At 41.6% G+C, this 13,237-nt stretch overlaps 2 protein-coding genes across 2 annotated transcripts; both read right to left on the bottom strand.

Moving 5' to 3' along the window:
- Positions 1 to 696: 696 nt before the first annotated feature.
- MELLADRAFT_109417 (uncharacterized protein) lies at positions 697 to 2,921 on the bottom strand (the record flags this gene model as incomplete). The annotated part of the gene is made up of 7 exons (XM_007413343.1): positions 697 to 899; positions 1,086 to 1,259; positions 1,345 to 1,552; positions 1,620 to 1,662; positions 2,105 to 2,148; positions 2,218 to 2,312; positions 2,768 to 2,921. The coding sequence occupies 7 exons, from the start codon at positions 2,919 to 2,921 to the stop codon at positions 697 to 699; spliced, it is 921 nt and encodes a 306-aa protein (XP_007413405.1).
- MELLADRAFT_72599 (uncharacterized protein) lies at positions 2,903 to 3,594 on the bottom strand (the record flags this gene model as incomplete). Its single annotated transcript, XM_007413342.1, has 1 exon — positions 2,903 to 3,594. One exon carries the CDS (start codon positions 3,503 to 3,505, stop codon positions 3,059 to 3,061), a length of 447 nt encoding a protein of 148 aa, XP_007413404.1.
- Between the last annotated feature and the right edge of the window lie 9,643 nt (positions 3,595 to 13,237).

Genomic DNA, 13,237 nt, shown 5'->3' with positions numbered 1-13,237 from the left:
GGCAATGGGCCAACACAGGAAACAAAACGGGATTTTCCCATGGGAAGACTGAAGTTTCTGAGCCAAAACATAGAAAAAACACAGATATAATGCCAAAACAAAACATTTTGGCTCATTAACTGAGTTAACGACAATTGGTTTTCCCATGGCAAAATCATCTCGTGTTTCCTGTGCAAGGATTTGAAGTTGGTTTCAAACCATCACTCTTGATGATTGGCTAGAAAGCAAGCTTCAAAAACTCAAGGCAAAATTTTTGTTGGATCTTTTCAAAACCAGTTATTTATGGAAGCAAGAGAGTGATTCTACATACAATGTTATTTGTGGTGATAAGCCCATATAAGAGTCATAAACTCAAAGTTTATCATGATCTCTCTGCTGGGTATTCCCCTCGTCATGTCTTACAATTGAGGAAACATACCGTTTTTTCATATCCTCCCAACCTTCTCTGGTTTAAAAACTTTTCTGCATCTTCACACTATTCTGAACCATCAGTGAATTTACACCTTACAGACATTGTTCATATTATGCTTCACATGATCTTTTGTTTCATAAACTATCATCATATTTCACTACTTTTTCAAACTTGTTCTCATCTAATGAATACTTTTGTTTCTAACAAAATGAATACATAATAAATGCTTTAAACCAAACCAAATAATACACATAACGTCCTCATTTTTCACCTTGATGTTTTTCTTAAACATGTTCATTTGAATTTTCATTTAGATTCCTATTCCCATTCCCATTCCCATGATGTTGTGTATGATTCAAAAAATGATTAGGTGTAGCTCTACCAGATCCAGTAGGTGTAAATCCAAATCCGATTTGATCATGTGAATTAAATTGCAAAACTAATCCAACTCCACCTGAAAGTGCATATAATGGTCCAGAATATCCAGCTAAATTGAAGGACAAAGCAATAAATGTTATGTAAATCAAGCTTTCTTTTGAATCAATTTCTTTCAGGGTTAAAGAAAAAGAAAATCACTAACACATCAAAATCGAATCCCAAAATCCACCATCTTCCAATAATGTATCAACAAGACAATTGTTCATTTGTGGTTAATCGTTCTCCGCAACAAAACCCTCGAATGGTTGTAGGTCAAATGGTAGTATTGGACAATTGACATTAGACGGAAGCTCGGATGAAGATCCAAAAGCTGGGTCCAATTGATTTCCAGGCGGAAATGGGACACCTGTGATATGATCAACTCTGTCCGGAGCAGTATTAACCGGTAAACCTTTGCGCTGTGTGGCAACTGAGTGCTAGTCAGATTGCAAACCACAATCTTCGCTATCAACTGCCTTGTTCGAAGTTGAATTAGTTGGGGTCCTTGTATCCACCGGGATCAAGAGGCGTGGAAGTGGACGGTTGTGAATGATCTGTGTCTTTGGGAGATGCTGAAGTTCCTTTCTTGCTATTCAACAACACTTTCAAAAAGGCCGCATACAGGGCTGGCATGTGCTTCTCATCCACCAAAACCTCTTCTAAGAGCACTGTACAGTCATAGACTAAAATTGTGACTGCCAACGGGTCACACGTGGAGCTAAACTGTGGTCATTCAGAGATATGGTATCAGCAGTTGATTTTCTGGATTTGGCCTCAAAACTCCGCGTACCTTCAGTAAGAATACTGCAGCATAAGCAATGTATACAAATTGACTGTTGGGTGCATATCACAAAGCACCTAGAGGTCCAAGTGATCTTGTGCCATAGTGATCACTCGTGTCGCAGCGTCGTAACAGGTCAGGTAGACACTGTATAATCAGTTAGACGGACTGTGAGTCTATCATCGCATGATATAACAAGCAAAATCATCATCAAACGTATTGCGGAAGCTCAATTTGTTTGTCAGGGTTTTCTATTGTGTGTTGTAGCATAAAGCTCATGGTGAATAATCTGTGACAAGCAGTATCAAGAAGGCAAAGTCAGTTGGCGAGTACACAACAAAGAGCTATCATCAAAATTGACATCACATAGTAATTGTAATAAAACTCCTTCATGCTATGTCCGTATCCACCCGGGCGATCAAGCTCATTGTCAAGGGTACGAATGGTGCACTAAGAAACAGATAGAGTTCCTTCAGTCTGGAAAGAAATCTAACAAGAACAATTTGACATAACCTCGGTCATCCATTGATCTAGTGACCTATTGGGATGCATATGATTGGTAATCAGCCCATCAACTGCGAAGATCAGTACCCAAGAGGCGGCTTACTGAGAAAAGGTCTTCATCAATAAAGAGTAGTCTAGATTGGCGTTCAAGCCTGAGGGTGTACCAGTATGAGAATATAGCAAATCCAGAGATCTTGACTGTAGACATTTGAATACTCAATCATTGATAATCTTATAGAACAATTCTAAGCTATGTACGTGTATTCAATGTAGATCCACCATAGCTGTGATCCCAGAGTCGTCTGGGACCAAGGCACGATGTTTATGCCAACGTTTTGAAGAACTAATGATGAAATCTTCTCAAATTGTGTATGGTTTTCCCATCTGGGCTGATAATGAGCAATTAATAATAAAGCAACAAAGCCAGGTTCTTTGCCGGTTCAGAATCTCTTTCTCGTAGTGTTCTTGCTGTATAGATGAATCGTCAGGAATGGGTTTTTGCGACTGAGAATCTGCAAATGGCAATTGCACGGCGCTTTTCCTGTGAAGATTCAGATCCACTACCATACAGATATCTATACCAGAGAAGGCCCCTGTGTGATGTCAAAGGCGCTAATAGTTTCAAGCATCGGGGTATTGTGCCAAAAACTCACATGTATGGTCCTCTTCAAACCTTTCTGCGGGTTTGTTCCAAAGGGTCAATAATAAGAGTGCTTGAATGACTCCTACAGACTTATAGCCTTTGACCATCACATCAAAAGCAATGCGCTTTTCAGCCTGAGACAATTGAGATATAGCTTTTGACATTTTGCATAGTATCGAGATGCCACAGCACAGATGAAGGTGAATAAGAACGGCGAACAAGATCCGACTATTGTAGGTGTGTGAAAGTCTTGCTCGAGAATACAGCAGCTACAATAATCATAGAGGTAAGATTAGAAAGTTCACCTTAAAATGTGGAATTGACCAAGAGATAGTGTTGTGAAATCTGCAAGAGATCTATTAAAGACATACTGTGGGTTGCATTTGTCAAAAAAGATCTGGAATAATTCAATAGCTTCCTCATTAGTTAATATCTTGTCTGTCAGTAAAGCAGGGGGAGCTCGTTGTCCAATGACAATTCGTCGGAGTGGCAAGGTATGTCTTGGAGCAGGTTGAAAATATGATTGGTTTGCGACTCCGACCTTGCGTTTATGAGTCTTGCTACTATGATGATGATTCGTGTTAGACTTGTCAGCCACAGCAGATGTCGGCTCCTGTAGACTCAAAGCCGAAGAGCACTGAGACAAATTGTCATCATCTTGTCCCATTGGTTCTGACTCTTCAGCAATGTGATGTCGTGACACGTCATGCTCGTCGAGGGCTGATAGAGTGCGTTGATCCGGTGGCATAGACCGCACAGGCGATGTTCGTCTGTGAGACCCGCTCGAACTACAATCAGATCTATGCCGATTGTGTCTTTTGCGCAGGGAAGCTCTGCAAGTCATAAGTAGGAGTGTGTGGTGGATCAGTACCTTGTAACCGAGTTTTTCTCAAGATAGATGATGTCAATCGACTTACTCTGCCAAGAGGCCCAGGGAATTCAAAGTATTATTGGGTAAAGAATGTAGCCTAGGGCTCGGGGGCCGACTGAAGTCTGGAAGGGCAGCAAAGCAGGCTGAATCCAGGTGTTCATTGGTATGTGTCGTGGGATAAGCATTTGACATGCGCGGATGAGACCTTCAGAAGAGAATTGGTTCGGCCCAGAAGAGTTTGGTGCCAGAGGAGCCGTCAGCTGAGCCTTGGGTCCTCGTTGTAGATGGATTGCCAAGGGAGATTCCTATATGTGGAATTAGATTGCAATCAAGGATCAAAAGGTTCCGAGTACATGGAAATCAATTGACCTACTTCTATTCTTCTGTCTACTTAACCTGAAGCATCAAATTCTTGGAGTTACAAATGTGATAGGTCTATGGCAAACCTTCACTAATCACCCTCATCCATGCTCATCCATGTCCTCGATTGTAATACCAAACGCTCGGTTCAACAGGGTACCTTTATGGTCAAAAAAGAAAGATTAGATTTCAGTTTCAAAACAAGATAGGTTGATTGGAAGGGTATATAATTAAGCCATACTCCTTCCACTTGATTATGATCCAAATACTGCGACTAAGTCACAGTTGAAACCCTTTTGAGTAAACCTAGCTTGAAGTGAAACTGAGAGTTCAGTCTTAATTGTGTAATCTTAACCTCCATCTTGATCTTCCGATTGAAGGTTGCGAGTGTAATGAATGAAGGTGAGTAGCCGATCTGATTATTCAGAATAATGATAGATTAGCCATTGATAGCTAGTATAGTATATTGTAATTCGATATTGATGAGGAAAGATAAGATCAAGACCCAACTCACAGCCTAGAGAGATTCCAGTAGTGAACAGATGATATTGTTCTGTTTTTGTTTTGTAAGCATTGTTCAAGTTGATTAGTCAAAATGAATTGGTTTGCTGCATAGATTTGTTGAGTAACTGACGTGTGGCCTATGTTAAAGTATACGGTTTCCGATTCATTTTGAAGTAAAACACTGAAGTTTTTTTGACTCTTGGTATCATATTTCCGTCTCGCTTGACCTGAAATCAAATCAAACTTTTATATTGATATTCAATGGAAAGATTGCTAACTTCTCGGCGTTTTCTAAAGACGTATCTTCAAGTGAAATTGTCAATTAAATGAAATGAAGAACATCGAAAAGTCGATTCGGTTTCATTTGATTTAGACTGGAAATCTAAATCGCAAGGTACAATCACAAAAGCTGTCTAAAAAGAAAACCCAACTATCATCAACATTTACATCAGTCAATCGATTCAACTTTCTTTTAGAAATGAAAACTTACTCTGATTGATGCATTTGAAACTGTCCGACATGAACTTACAGTTCTTGTTAATTACCTATCAGGCATACATTCTAATCTGATTCAAAGATGAGAAGTATTAGAATTAGTAGAAACCGATCAGCTTTGAGGATTAGATGATGGAATTGATTGAATACAGTCAATTCCATAAAGAATGAAATGTTGGTTTTTCGAAAAAACATGAAGGTCCGTGCGCGACGCAGCCGCGGCCATTTCTGATCAGGCCAGGCTGTCAAACAAGCGCTCACGCACTCGATGATCTGCAGAAAATCGTTACAGTCGTCTCTCCAATAACCCATACCGTTTTATGGACACCAAAAAGTATGGGTTTTGATGGAGTATGTCCTATGGGGATCTCTCTGATAACCCATAAATCTTATTTTGGGGGTAAAATATGGGTTAGGAGAGAGATTTTTTTTTAAAAAACAATTTTTATTTCAAAGCAAAGTAAATAGTGAAGTAGAACAAAAAGCGGGAAGATTTAAGGATTGGATGAGAAGTAGTGCTTCAAATTTGATTGGTTCATTTTCTTTGAATGTGCTGAACTAAACTGCCGCAACGCTCGGCGAAGGGTTTTTCCGCAAGCCCTCGCTTCCTTGCATTCTTCATGCCTGAGGTATGCCATTACAACATCACTTGATTTCAGTAAGTCAGAATATGATGGTTGTGGAGGTACTTCAACTTCAATGTGCTCGGGTTGAGGGAGATCTTCATGACTGTCACGTTCCTGAATTGATTCAAAGATTTCCTCGGGTGTCCAGGTTTCAAGGCCGCTTGCATGCTCACCGTGAAGATTTAAGAGCTCGCTAATAGACATCATGTTTGATTTGTGAACAACTCGTAAGGAGATCAATTCTTGAAGGTCTTGCTCAAGATCCTGATGAGCAACATCATCAATCAAAGGCTCCGTGTTGAGACTCGCATCCGCTGAGTTTGGATCCTGCAGCAAAGATCCATCGGGATTTCGAGGGGAAATGATACCCGCCTTCCTATAACAGTTTGAAATTGTATCTTGAGTCACTTCATTCCAAGAGTTTTCAGCTCGCTCCATAGCGTCGATTTGATTGATTTTGAAGATTGTTCCAATGGGGACTTCATTTTCATAGCGATTGATCACATATGTAATGTATTCAGATCTATATCGACATTTCCATGATGCGATTATGCCAGCATCCAGCGGTTGAACATGTGATGTAAGGTTTGGAGAAAAGAACTCAAGGCAAATACTGGTAAGTTTGTACTCGGAAGGCTCCTTATGACCAGAAAAATTGTCAACTAAGAGTAATATAGAACGACCTTCTGCCGATAACTTGATGTCCCAGTCTATAATCCACTCTGAAAACAGCTCAAATGTCATCCATGCCTTTGCATTGCTCCGATAGTAGTATCCAAGATTTTCGCCGGACTTTTTGTGGAAGCAGGCTGGACGCTTTGCTTTTCCAATGATGAACGGTTTGAGCTTGTCTGTTCCATCTGCATTACATGTGAGTGCAAAGGTCAAGCGTCGCTTATCACCTTTAACACCTGATTGTTTGTCTTTAGACAAGGCTCGGTCTGGTGGCATTCTACAGTACGTGTTGAGAAATCGAGGCTTGTTAGTAAAGATCAAAAGTATGTTACAGTACAAATGTTCTCACGCATAGAACAATCCTGTTTCATCCATGTTATAGATGTCTCTAGGATGGTAGGACTTGGTGATATCCTGGATTCGTTTTCGTTCTGCAACGACCTTATCCGGAGTAGCTGAGCCCGCCTCGCCGTGTCTGACTCTTTGTCTAAGACCGTTACGTAATTTAAACTTGGTCAGCCAGCCTTCACTGAGCTTAAGCCACTCTGCTTGAGGCACTTTGAAAAGTGTTGCGAAGTGACGCCACTTGGCTCGTATCACATCTCCGGTAAGTGGAAGTCCGGCAATGTCAGCCTGTTGAACCCAAGTCTGTAGGTCTTCTGTTACTTGAGGATGTTCAGTCTCATTTCTCCGCTTAATGCCAAGTCCTACACCAGACTCGTAACTATCTCGTAACTTCGATTCATTATGTACCCAACTCGAGACTAGAGGTTGTGTTATGATAACACCAGGAAAACTATTTTCAAAATGTTTTGCTGTCTTGACCTGAACTCGACCATTTTTATTGTGCCAGTCTAACACTAATATACGCTGAGCCAGAGTGGCATTAGTACGAGCAGACTTTGATCGGGTTTTTTTAGAAGAACTCGAGTTTGGTTGATTGGAAGATTCAACACAAGGATCGTCTCGATTTCGCTTCTTGGGACCTGGGTGTTGAACAATACATAGGGATCAGATTTCACCATACATATTGGATGCTTTAGAAGTGTTTGCAAAGAGATATTCACGAGGTTTAGCTACAGATGGGTCCACAAAAACCTTGTGCTCAAACTTATAAATCAAGACCTCTAATGTCTTCAGCTCATCTTTGCTGAAGGTCTTAGCAGCATCAGAGACATTGTTGCTATTTTTTATTTTCTCAAGGACAAGAGCCTCATCAACCATATTTCCAGCGTTATCGATAAAATCTTCGTCTGCCTTTGAAAGCGCCTTCCCTTGGCTCAAAAGGTCTCGTAGTGGACCCATACGTCGATCATTTTCAGATTTCAGCCGATCGAAACCTTCTTGAATATTCGCGAGGGTGAACTTTGTTAGGTCTTTAGGAATCATCTTTATGCGGTGGAGTTTGTGTGTTGATTTGTGTGTTTGTGGGTGTATTGCTGACAAAAGTAAGTTGTACAGTAAGGAATTTCAAACTCTTGTTCACCAGTCTGAATCTACATCACCCAAAAGTATGGGTTTTTCATCGCTGGTTGGCCTCAAAAAAGTATGGTTTATGGGGAATGATGGAGATATGGATTTTCTGTCAATTTCCCCCGCCCATAAAAAATATGGACGGAAAAAAGCATGGGATATGCGAGAGTATGGCTTATTGGGTATATGGATTTTTGGAGAGACGACTGTAGTATCTTCTTTATAAGTTGCTTTTTTTAGTCTTTTTTTTGGTCTTGCGTTTTTTTTTCTTGGATGGGGTTAACCCTACCTATGCGTTTTTTTATCTTGGTTGGGGTTAATCCTATCCATCCCGAGTCGCCTCCGATTGGACATTTCCCCTCTCTTTATTCCCAATCCAGTTTTTTTATTTTTCACCCTTTCAACTATTCGATTTCACCCTCGAAGATGGGTTTTCAACGTTATTCAGAGGACCTCAAGCTCCTGGCTACTCGGCTGGCCATGGAGCGTGTCCCTCTTGCCGATATCAATGTTCGATTACGAACAAACATATCCCCTGTTTCACTATACCGATGGAAAACCATATTCCGTAACACCAACAGCGTCGTCAAAGACCCAGCAACCTACGAGCCTTGTGGTCGACCTTTCCTTTTGTCTGACGAGAACCTTGCCCGACTCCACGACCTTGTGAATGATCGCCCCGCGGTCTACCTCGACGAGTTGCAAACTGAAGTGGCGACTTTAACCGGGTTGACGATATCTCGTGCAACCCTCTGTCGTGAACTTCATAACCGTCTCGGCCTATCGCTCTTAGTCACACGAGGCGTCCATCCTAATCAATCCCCCGAAGAGCGAACTGATTTTATGTTTTGGGTGGCTGGAATACCACCCGAATATTGGGTATTTATTGGTACGTGCCCCACTCTCAATTCCTCAATGTGCTCGCTCTCACTAACCCTTTGGGTATTGCAGATGAGAGCGGAGTCGTGGGTCGTGATGCATCTCGAACCCACAGTTGGGCTAAGCGAGGCACTCGTACTATCCGCCAGGCCCGCCACACCGAACGTAGTCATTGGACCTTACTGCCTGCCGTCAGCGAGGAAGGCATGATCGCTGGGACTGTAATCGAGGGACCCGTCCGTAGGATCGATGTAGAGCTGTTTCTGAAGAACGACTTGGTAAGTCATCTTCAGAAACCGAGTGTTAATCAGATGCTGACTTTTATTTCCAGCTTCCCGTTATGAACCGATACCCAGGTCCGAACTCAGTCCTCGTGATGGACAATGCACGAGTCCATCACGGTGGCCAAATTTTGGAGCTTTGCAACCAGGCCGGCATACTTGTCATCTATCTCCCGGCGTATTCGCCGGACATGAATCCGATCGAAAATGTGTTTCATTGTACCAAGTGTCGATTAAAAAGGGAAGAGAGATGGTTGTTTGAGGAGGACAAGGCCGATTACCTACTCCTATTGGCCGCTAGAGTCATGACCCGGCAACTGATGCAAGCCCTAATCGCCCATGCTGGGTACACCACTCGTCACTATTGGGTCAGATACAACGCGCGATTTGCCGATTAGTTTATTTCTCTATGCCAATGGGTTTTTTATATCTTGTTTCAATACTGTTATTAACTGTCTTGGCTACGGTATCAAATGCTTTGTATGGGTCTATTTCAATATCCACTCTCTCAGTTTAAGAAATGATACGTTGTCTCTTTCCTGTGTCCTGACGATTGGTCTTATTAGAATCAGTCGAGTTAAATTGATACTATGTTTGTACCTCGAGCTTTTGTTTGTCATTTGATGGAAATTGGGAGCTTAGGGAAAAAATAAATGAAACCCAGTGTTTGTGTTAATCGTTTCATTTGCAATGAAACGTACGCTCGTATCATTTCCAGGATGATAACCTTAACCCATCGAGAGCTGGTCACCGCCCAATGAGTTGACCATTTGAACTAAATGCGCGTCTACAAGTTCGTAGACGAAGTCCTTAGGAAAGTGATAAGTCACGACTCAAGTCAAAATTGAGTGACTTGAGTTGTGATGCTGAGACGTGACATGATCACATCGAAAACTTCACATAATGCTGAAGAGGTAAATGTCAAACTCTCACTTTCCCGATGTCGTCTTTGTGGGGCAGAGATGGGGCTCGCTCGCAAAGACAACGTATGTTGGATATCCCATCAGTTTATTTCAGATGACCACATATGACTTCATTCCGTCAGTCAACAAACTACTATCAGAAGTGCGCACAAAACTAACTCGGAACACAAAACAAAACTAACTCGGAACACAAAATACCAAATTGAAAGAGATGATGGTAGCTGTTAAATGAGAGCCAGTATGGTTTTTATTAAACAAAAAAGGTGGAACACTTAAACAAAATCATTTGAATAGCGACATACTCGGTTCTTTTTTGAGTGGAAAGAGAATAAGGAGAGACAATATAATTTTTATAAAACAAAAAAGATATAAGATAATGGAATCTACATATTGTTTTCTTTTTTGAGTGGGAAAGAGAATGACACGTTTATGCGCGTCTTTTAGAAGGCATCACTTTGATTTCTAAGTCCTCATCGGAATCTGGAATTACAATACCCTTCATCCGAAGCTTTGATTCCTCCACTTCAACTAGATGATGATAAAACCTGCGAGCACACTCCATCAAGTTCCATCCAGTGCCGAATGGGATACCCCAACGCTCCATGTCGCGCGCGTCGTATGAGCCCGGAAATAGGAAAGGATAGAAGTTTTTGATTCCGTGATCTTCAAACGCCTCGATGACCAGGTCTTCCTCATTTTCAGGAACGTCAGCGAAAGATACGAAATCTTGAATGGTCGAAAAGTGCGCAAGTCTTTTAGCCTCATGGCGATCAACCTCAAAGTCCATATCTTGCATCTCAGCGTATCCCCAGGGAGAATCAGTAGATTTCCCTCCGGGTACGTCTTTGGAGGTCGTCTTGGAACGCTTGGCTGACATGATCGGGGTGGTGGTCACAAGATCACGTTTGATTGACTCCCACTTGAAGCCAGCTTCCTTTGGTGGGTTGTCCTTGGTCACTCCATCGGTTCCGCGGGCCTTGAGAAAGTAGAATAATCACATGATGAGTCAAAAAACCAAATAGAATCAAGACAAAGGGCCAACTTGACTTACCAAAGCTTGGGCCCACTTGACCATGTGCTCAAAGGACAGTATCATGATCCTAGTCGGTTGAAGCTTATGGACTAGGCGATACCCTTCTTTGCAGGTGTTGCCAAGCGCCTTATGATGAGCGATCAAATCCGTCAAGATTTGTTTTTGTTTCGGAACCGGGTCCGAATGATCGAGCTCGTCTTGCGAAGTTGGGCGGCCTTCATGAACAACGTTGCGCGCTGCCAAAACGACATGAGCCAACGATCGTTTCTATTTACCAAATGAGAAAATCATGATGTCAAAAATCATGAAGAAGGAACGAGTGAGTAGACGACACTTACCCCAATTTCTTTTTGAACCGCTTTTGAGGGATTCTCCATCGTCAAGGTGATCCCTTTTTCGGTTGTCGCATTTTTCTCGACCGCGGCAAAAAAAGCTTCCAAGTCATTTTCTTCCTTGGGCTGGAACTCTTTCCCCTTGCCATAGGTCGGATGCTGGGAGATGTAAAGCCCAAGCGAGAGCTGCTCGTTGGCGTCGGCAGTTTGGAAGAGGGCGGACATGCGGCCAGATGGGTTGTTCGTGATCTTGTCAGCGATTGTGAACAAGTGCGATTTGAGTTTCGCAATTGAATAGTTGGTAACGTCTATTTGTTGCTTCGTAACGGGAAACTTGTGCGCAATCCATCGGGCCTTGTGATTCGCCTTGACGGGGCCCTTGCTTGCTTCCGGAGTGTACAGACCAAAACTTATCAAAAAATCAAACAACTTCTGCATTCTAACCTCGGCTTTAGCCACTGGGACAGACAAATCGAGGTCAGTCCAGTAGGGCAGGGCAAAGATGATTATGGTTGGTGTGACTTACCCGGTTCAATGAATGGAGTCGGTCCTCTGACGGGGGTTCGTTCTTTGACCGGAGAAGAGTGTCGGAAATCGAAGTCCACCGGTGTGGCACTGGAAGGTTCATAGCCCTCATCAGCCAAATATTGCTTGGCCAATTTGGTAAATTCCGAATCGGACCTGCAAAGATCAGAATCAGTAAGTTGGATGCCTTTTGAATCTGAAATTGAAGACGTACTGGGGACTGATGTCAGAAAGATTAGACATGTCTAATACGTTATTGAAGATGAACGATGAATTATCGACGCTGAGAAAGAGGTGGATGAATAAGAACGAATCGGGAGAGAATGGAGAGTGATCGAAATAAGCTGAGTCGAATGAAGAAACTGTGGAAAGGGGTGTTCCAGAAGAGTGAGCAGAGTGAGCGCGGCCGGAGATTGATGGTTGAGGTCTTGCCCATCGGGCCATCGAGTGACTTCTCATCAGAGATGAGAAATGTCGTACGATGCGAAGAAATCAACCTTCGTGAAAGTTGTTGAAAATTGAGAATCGTGACCGTTGTTGAGATTTGAGAAGGGGGAATCTGGACAGGATCTGGACAGGATCTGAGTATTAATGCTGATCCTGATGGTTCGTGGCCCGTCTGGCTACACGGGGCACGGACCATCATGTTTTTTCGAAAAATGAACATTTCATTCTTTATGGAATTGACTGTACATATTTGAGATTTAGAAGCAAGGATTGAAGCATCTTTTCAGAAGAAAAGAAAAAGAAAAAATCAGTTTTTGTTTTGATATGGATATTGGGAATAGATAACGAATGAAAAAAGATATAAACAAACAAAGACCTGAAGGAATTGAAGGCTGTAAAAAAAGACGATCGTTTTGGTTATAAATCTAGTTGATTGTCCTTCCATAATTGCAAGAAGATCTTCGCCACACCATCTAAACAGTTATTTAAGCATACGGGTAACTCCTTCTTGAACTGATGTAGATGAAATGTATTCTGGTTTAATCTTTCTTCTGGATCATATAGTTGTGATTTTGGTTGTTTCGATGTATTTATCACTGGGTATTGATTGACAATTTGATGAAGCTACTGAGATTCTTGGAGCCGTACATGTCCCAGTAAAATTGAAAACAAGCCAAGAAAATATGTAAATTAAACAGAATTAAACAAACCAAAAAGTTGATTAAAAAATGATTTGTTGGGAAATCGCTCACTGAGAAGTTTCATCATCACCATCATTGTCTTCTGCTAAATCCAAATCCTCATCAAATGGTTCATCTAAATTATCATGCTTCTTTTTTCTCAAATTTTTCTCCGATAGATCATCTTTGAGTATTCATAAAAATCCCATAAATCCAGAATCAGGTAAACTTATAAATTGTGATAAATCCTTTGTATATTGATTTGAATCAAATTCTATATCTAAAACACTTGAAAAGATCGAGAAGAGTTATTCTAATTGAACGAAGTTGATGGTTTTGTTTGAAATGATAATCACAGTTCTATGATTGATTGATG

This window comes from Melampsora larici-populina (genome assembly GCF_000204055.1).
Source record: "Melampsora larici-populina 98AG31 unplaced genomic scaffold MELLAscaffold_36, whole genome shotgun sequence".
Lineage (NCBI taxonomy): Eukaryota > Fungi > Basidiomycota > Pucciniomycetes > Pucciniales > Melampsoraceae > Melampsora > Melampsora laricis-populina.
The sequence above is the reverse complement of the archived record's forward strand: the minus strand, read 5'-3'. Positions and strand labels throughout refer to the sequence as shown.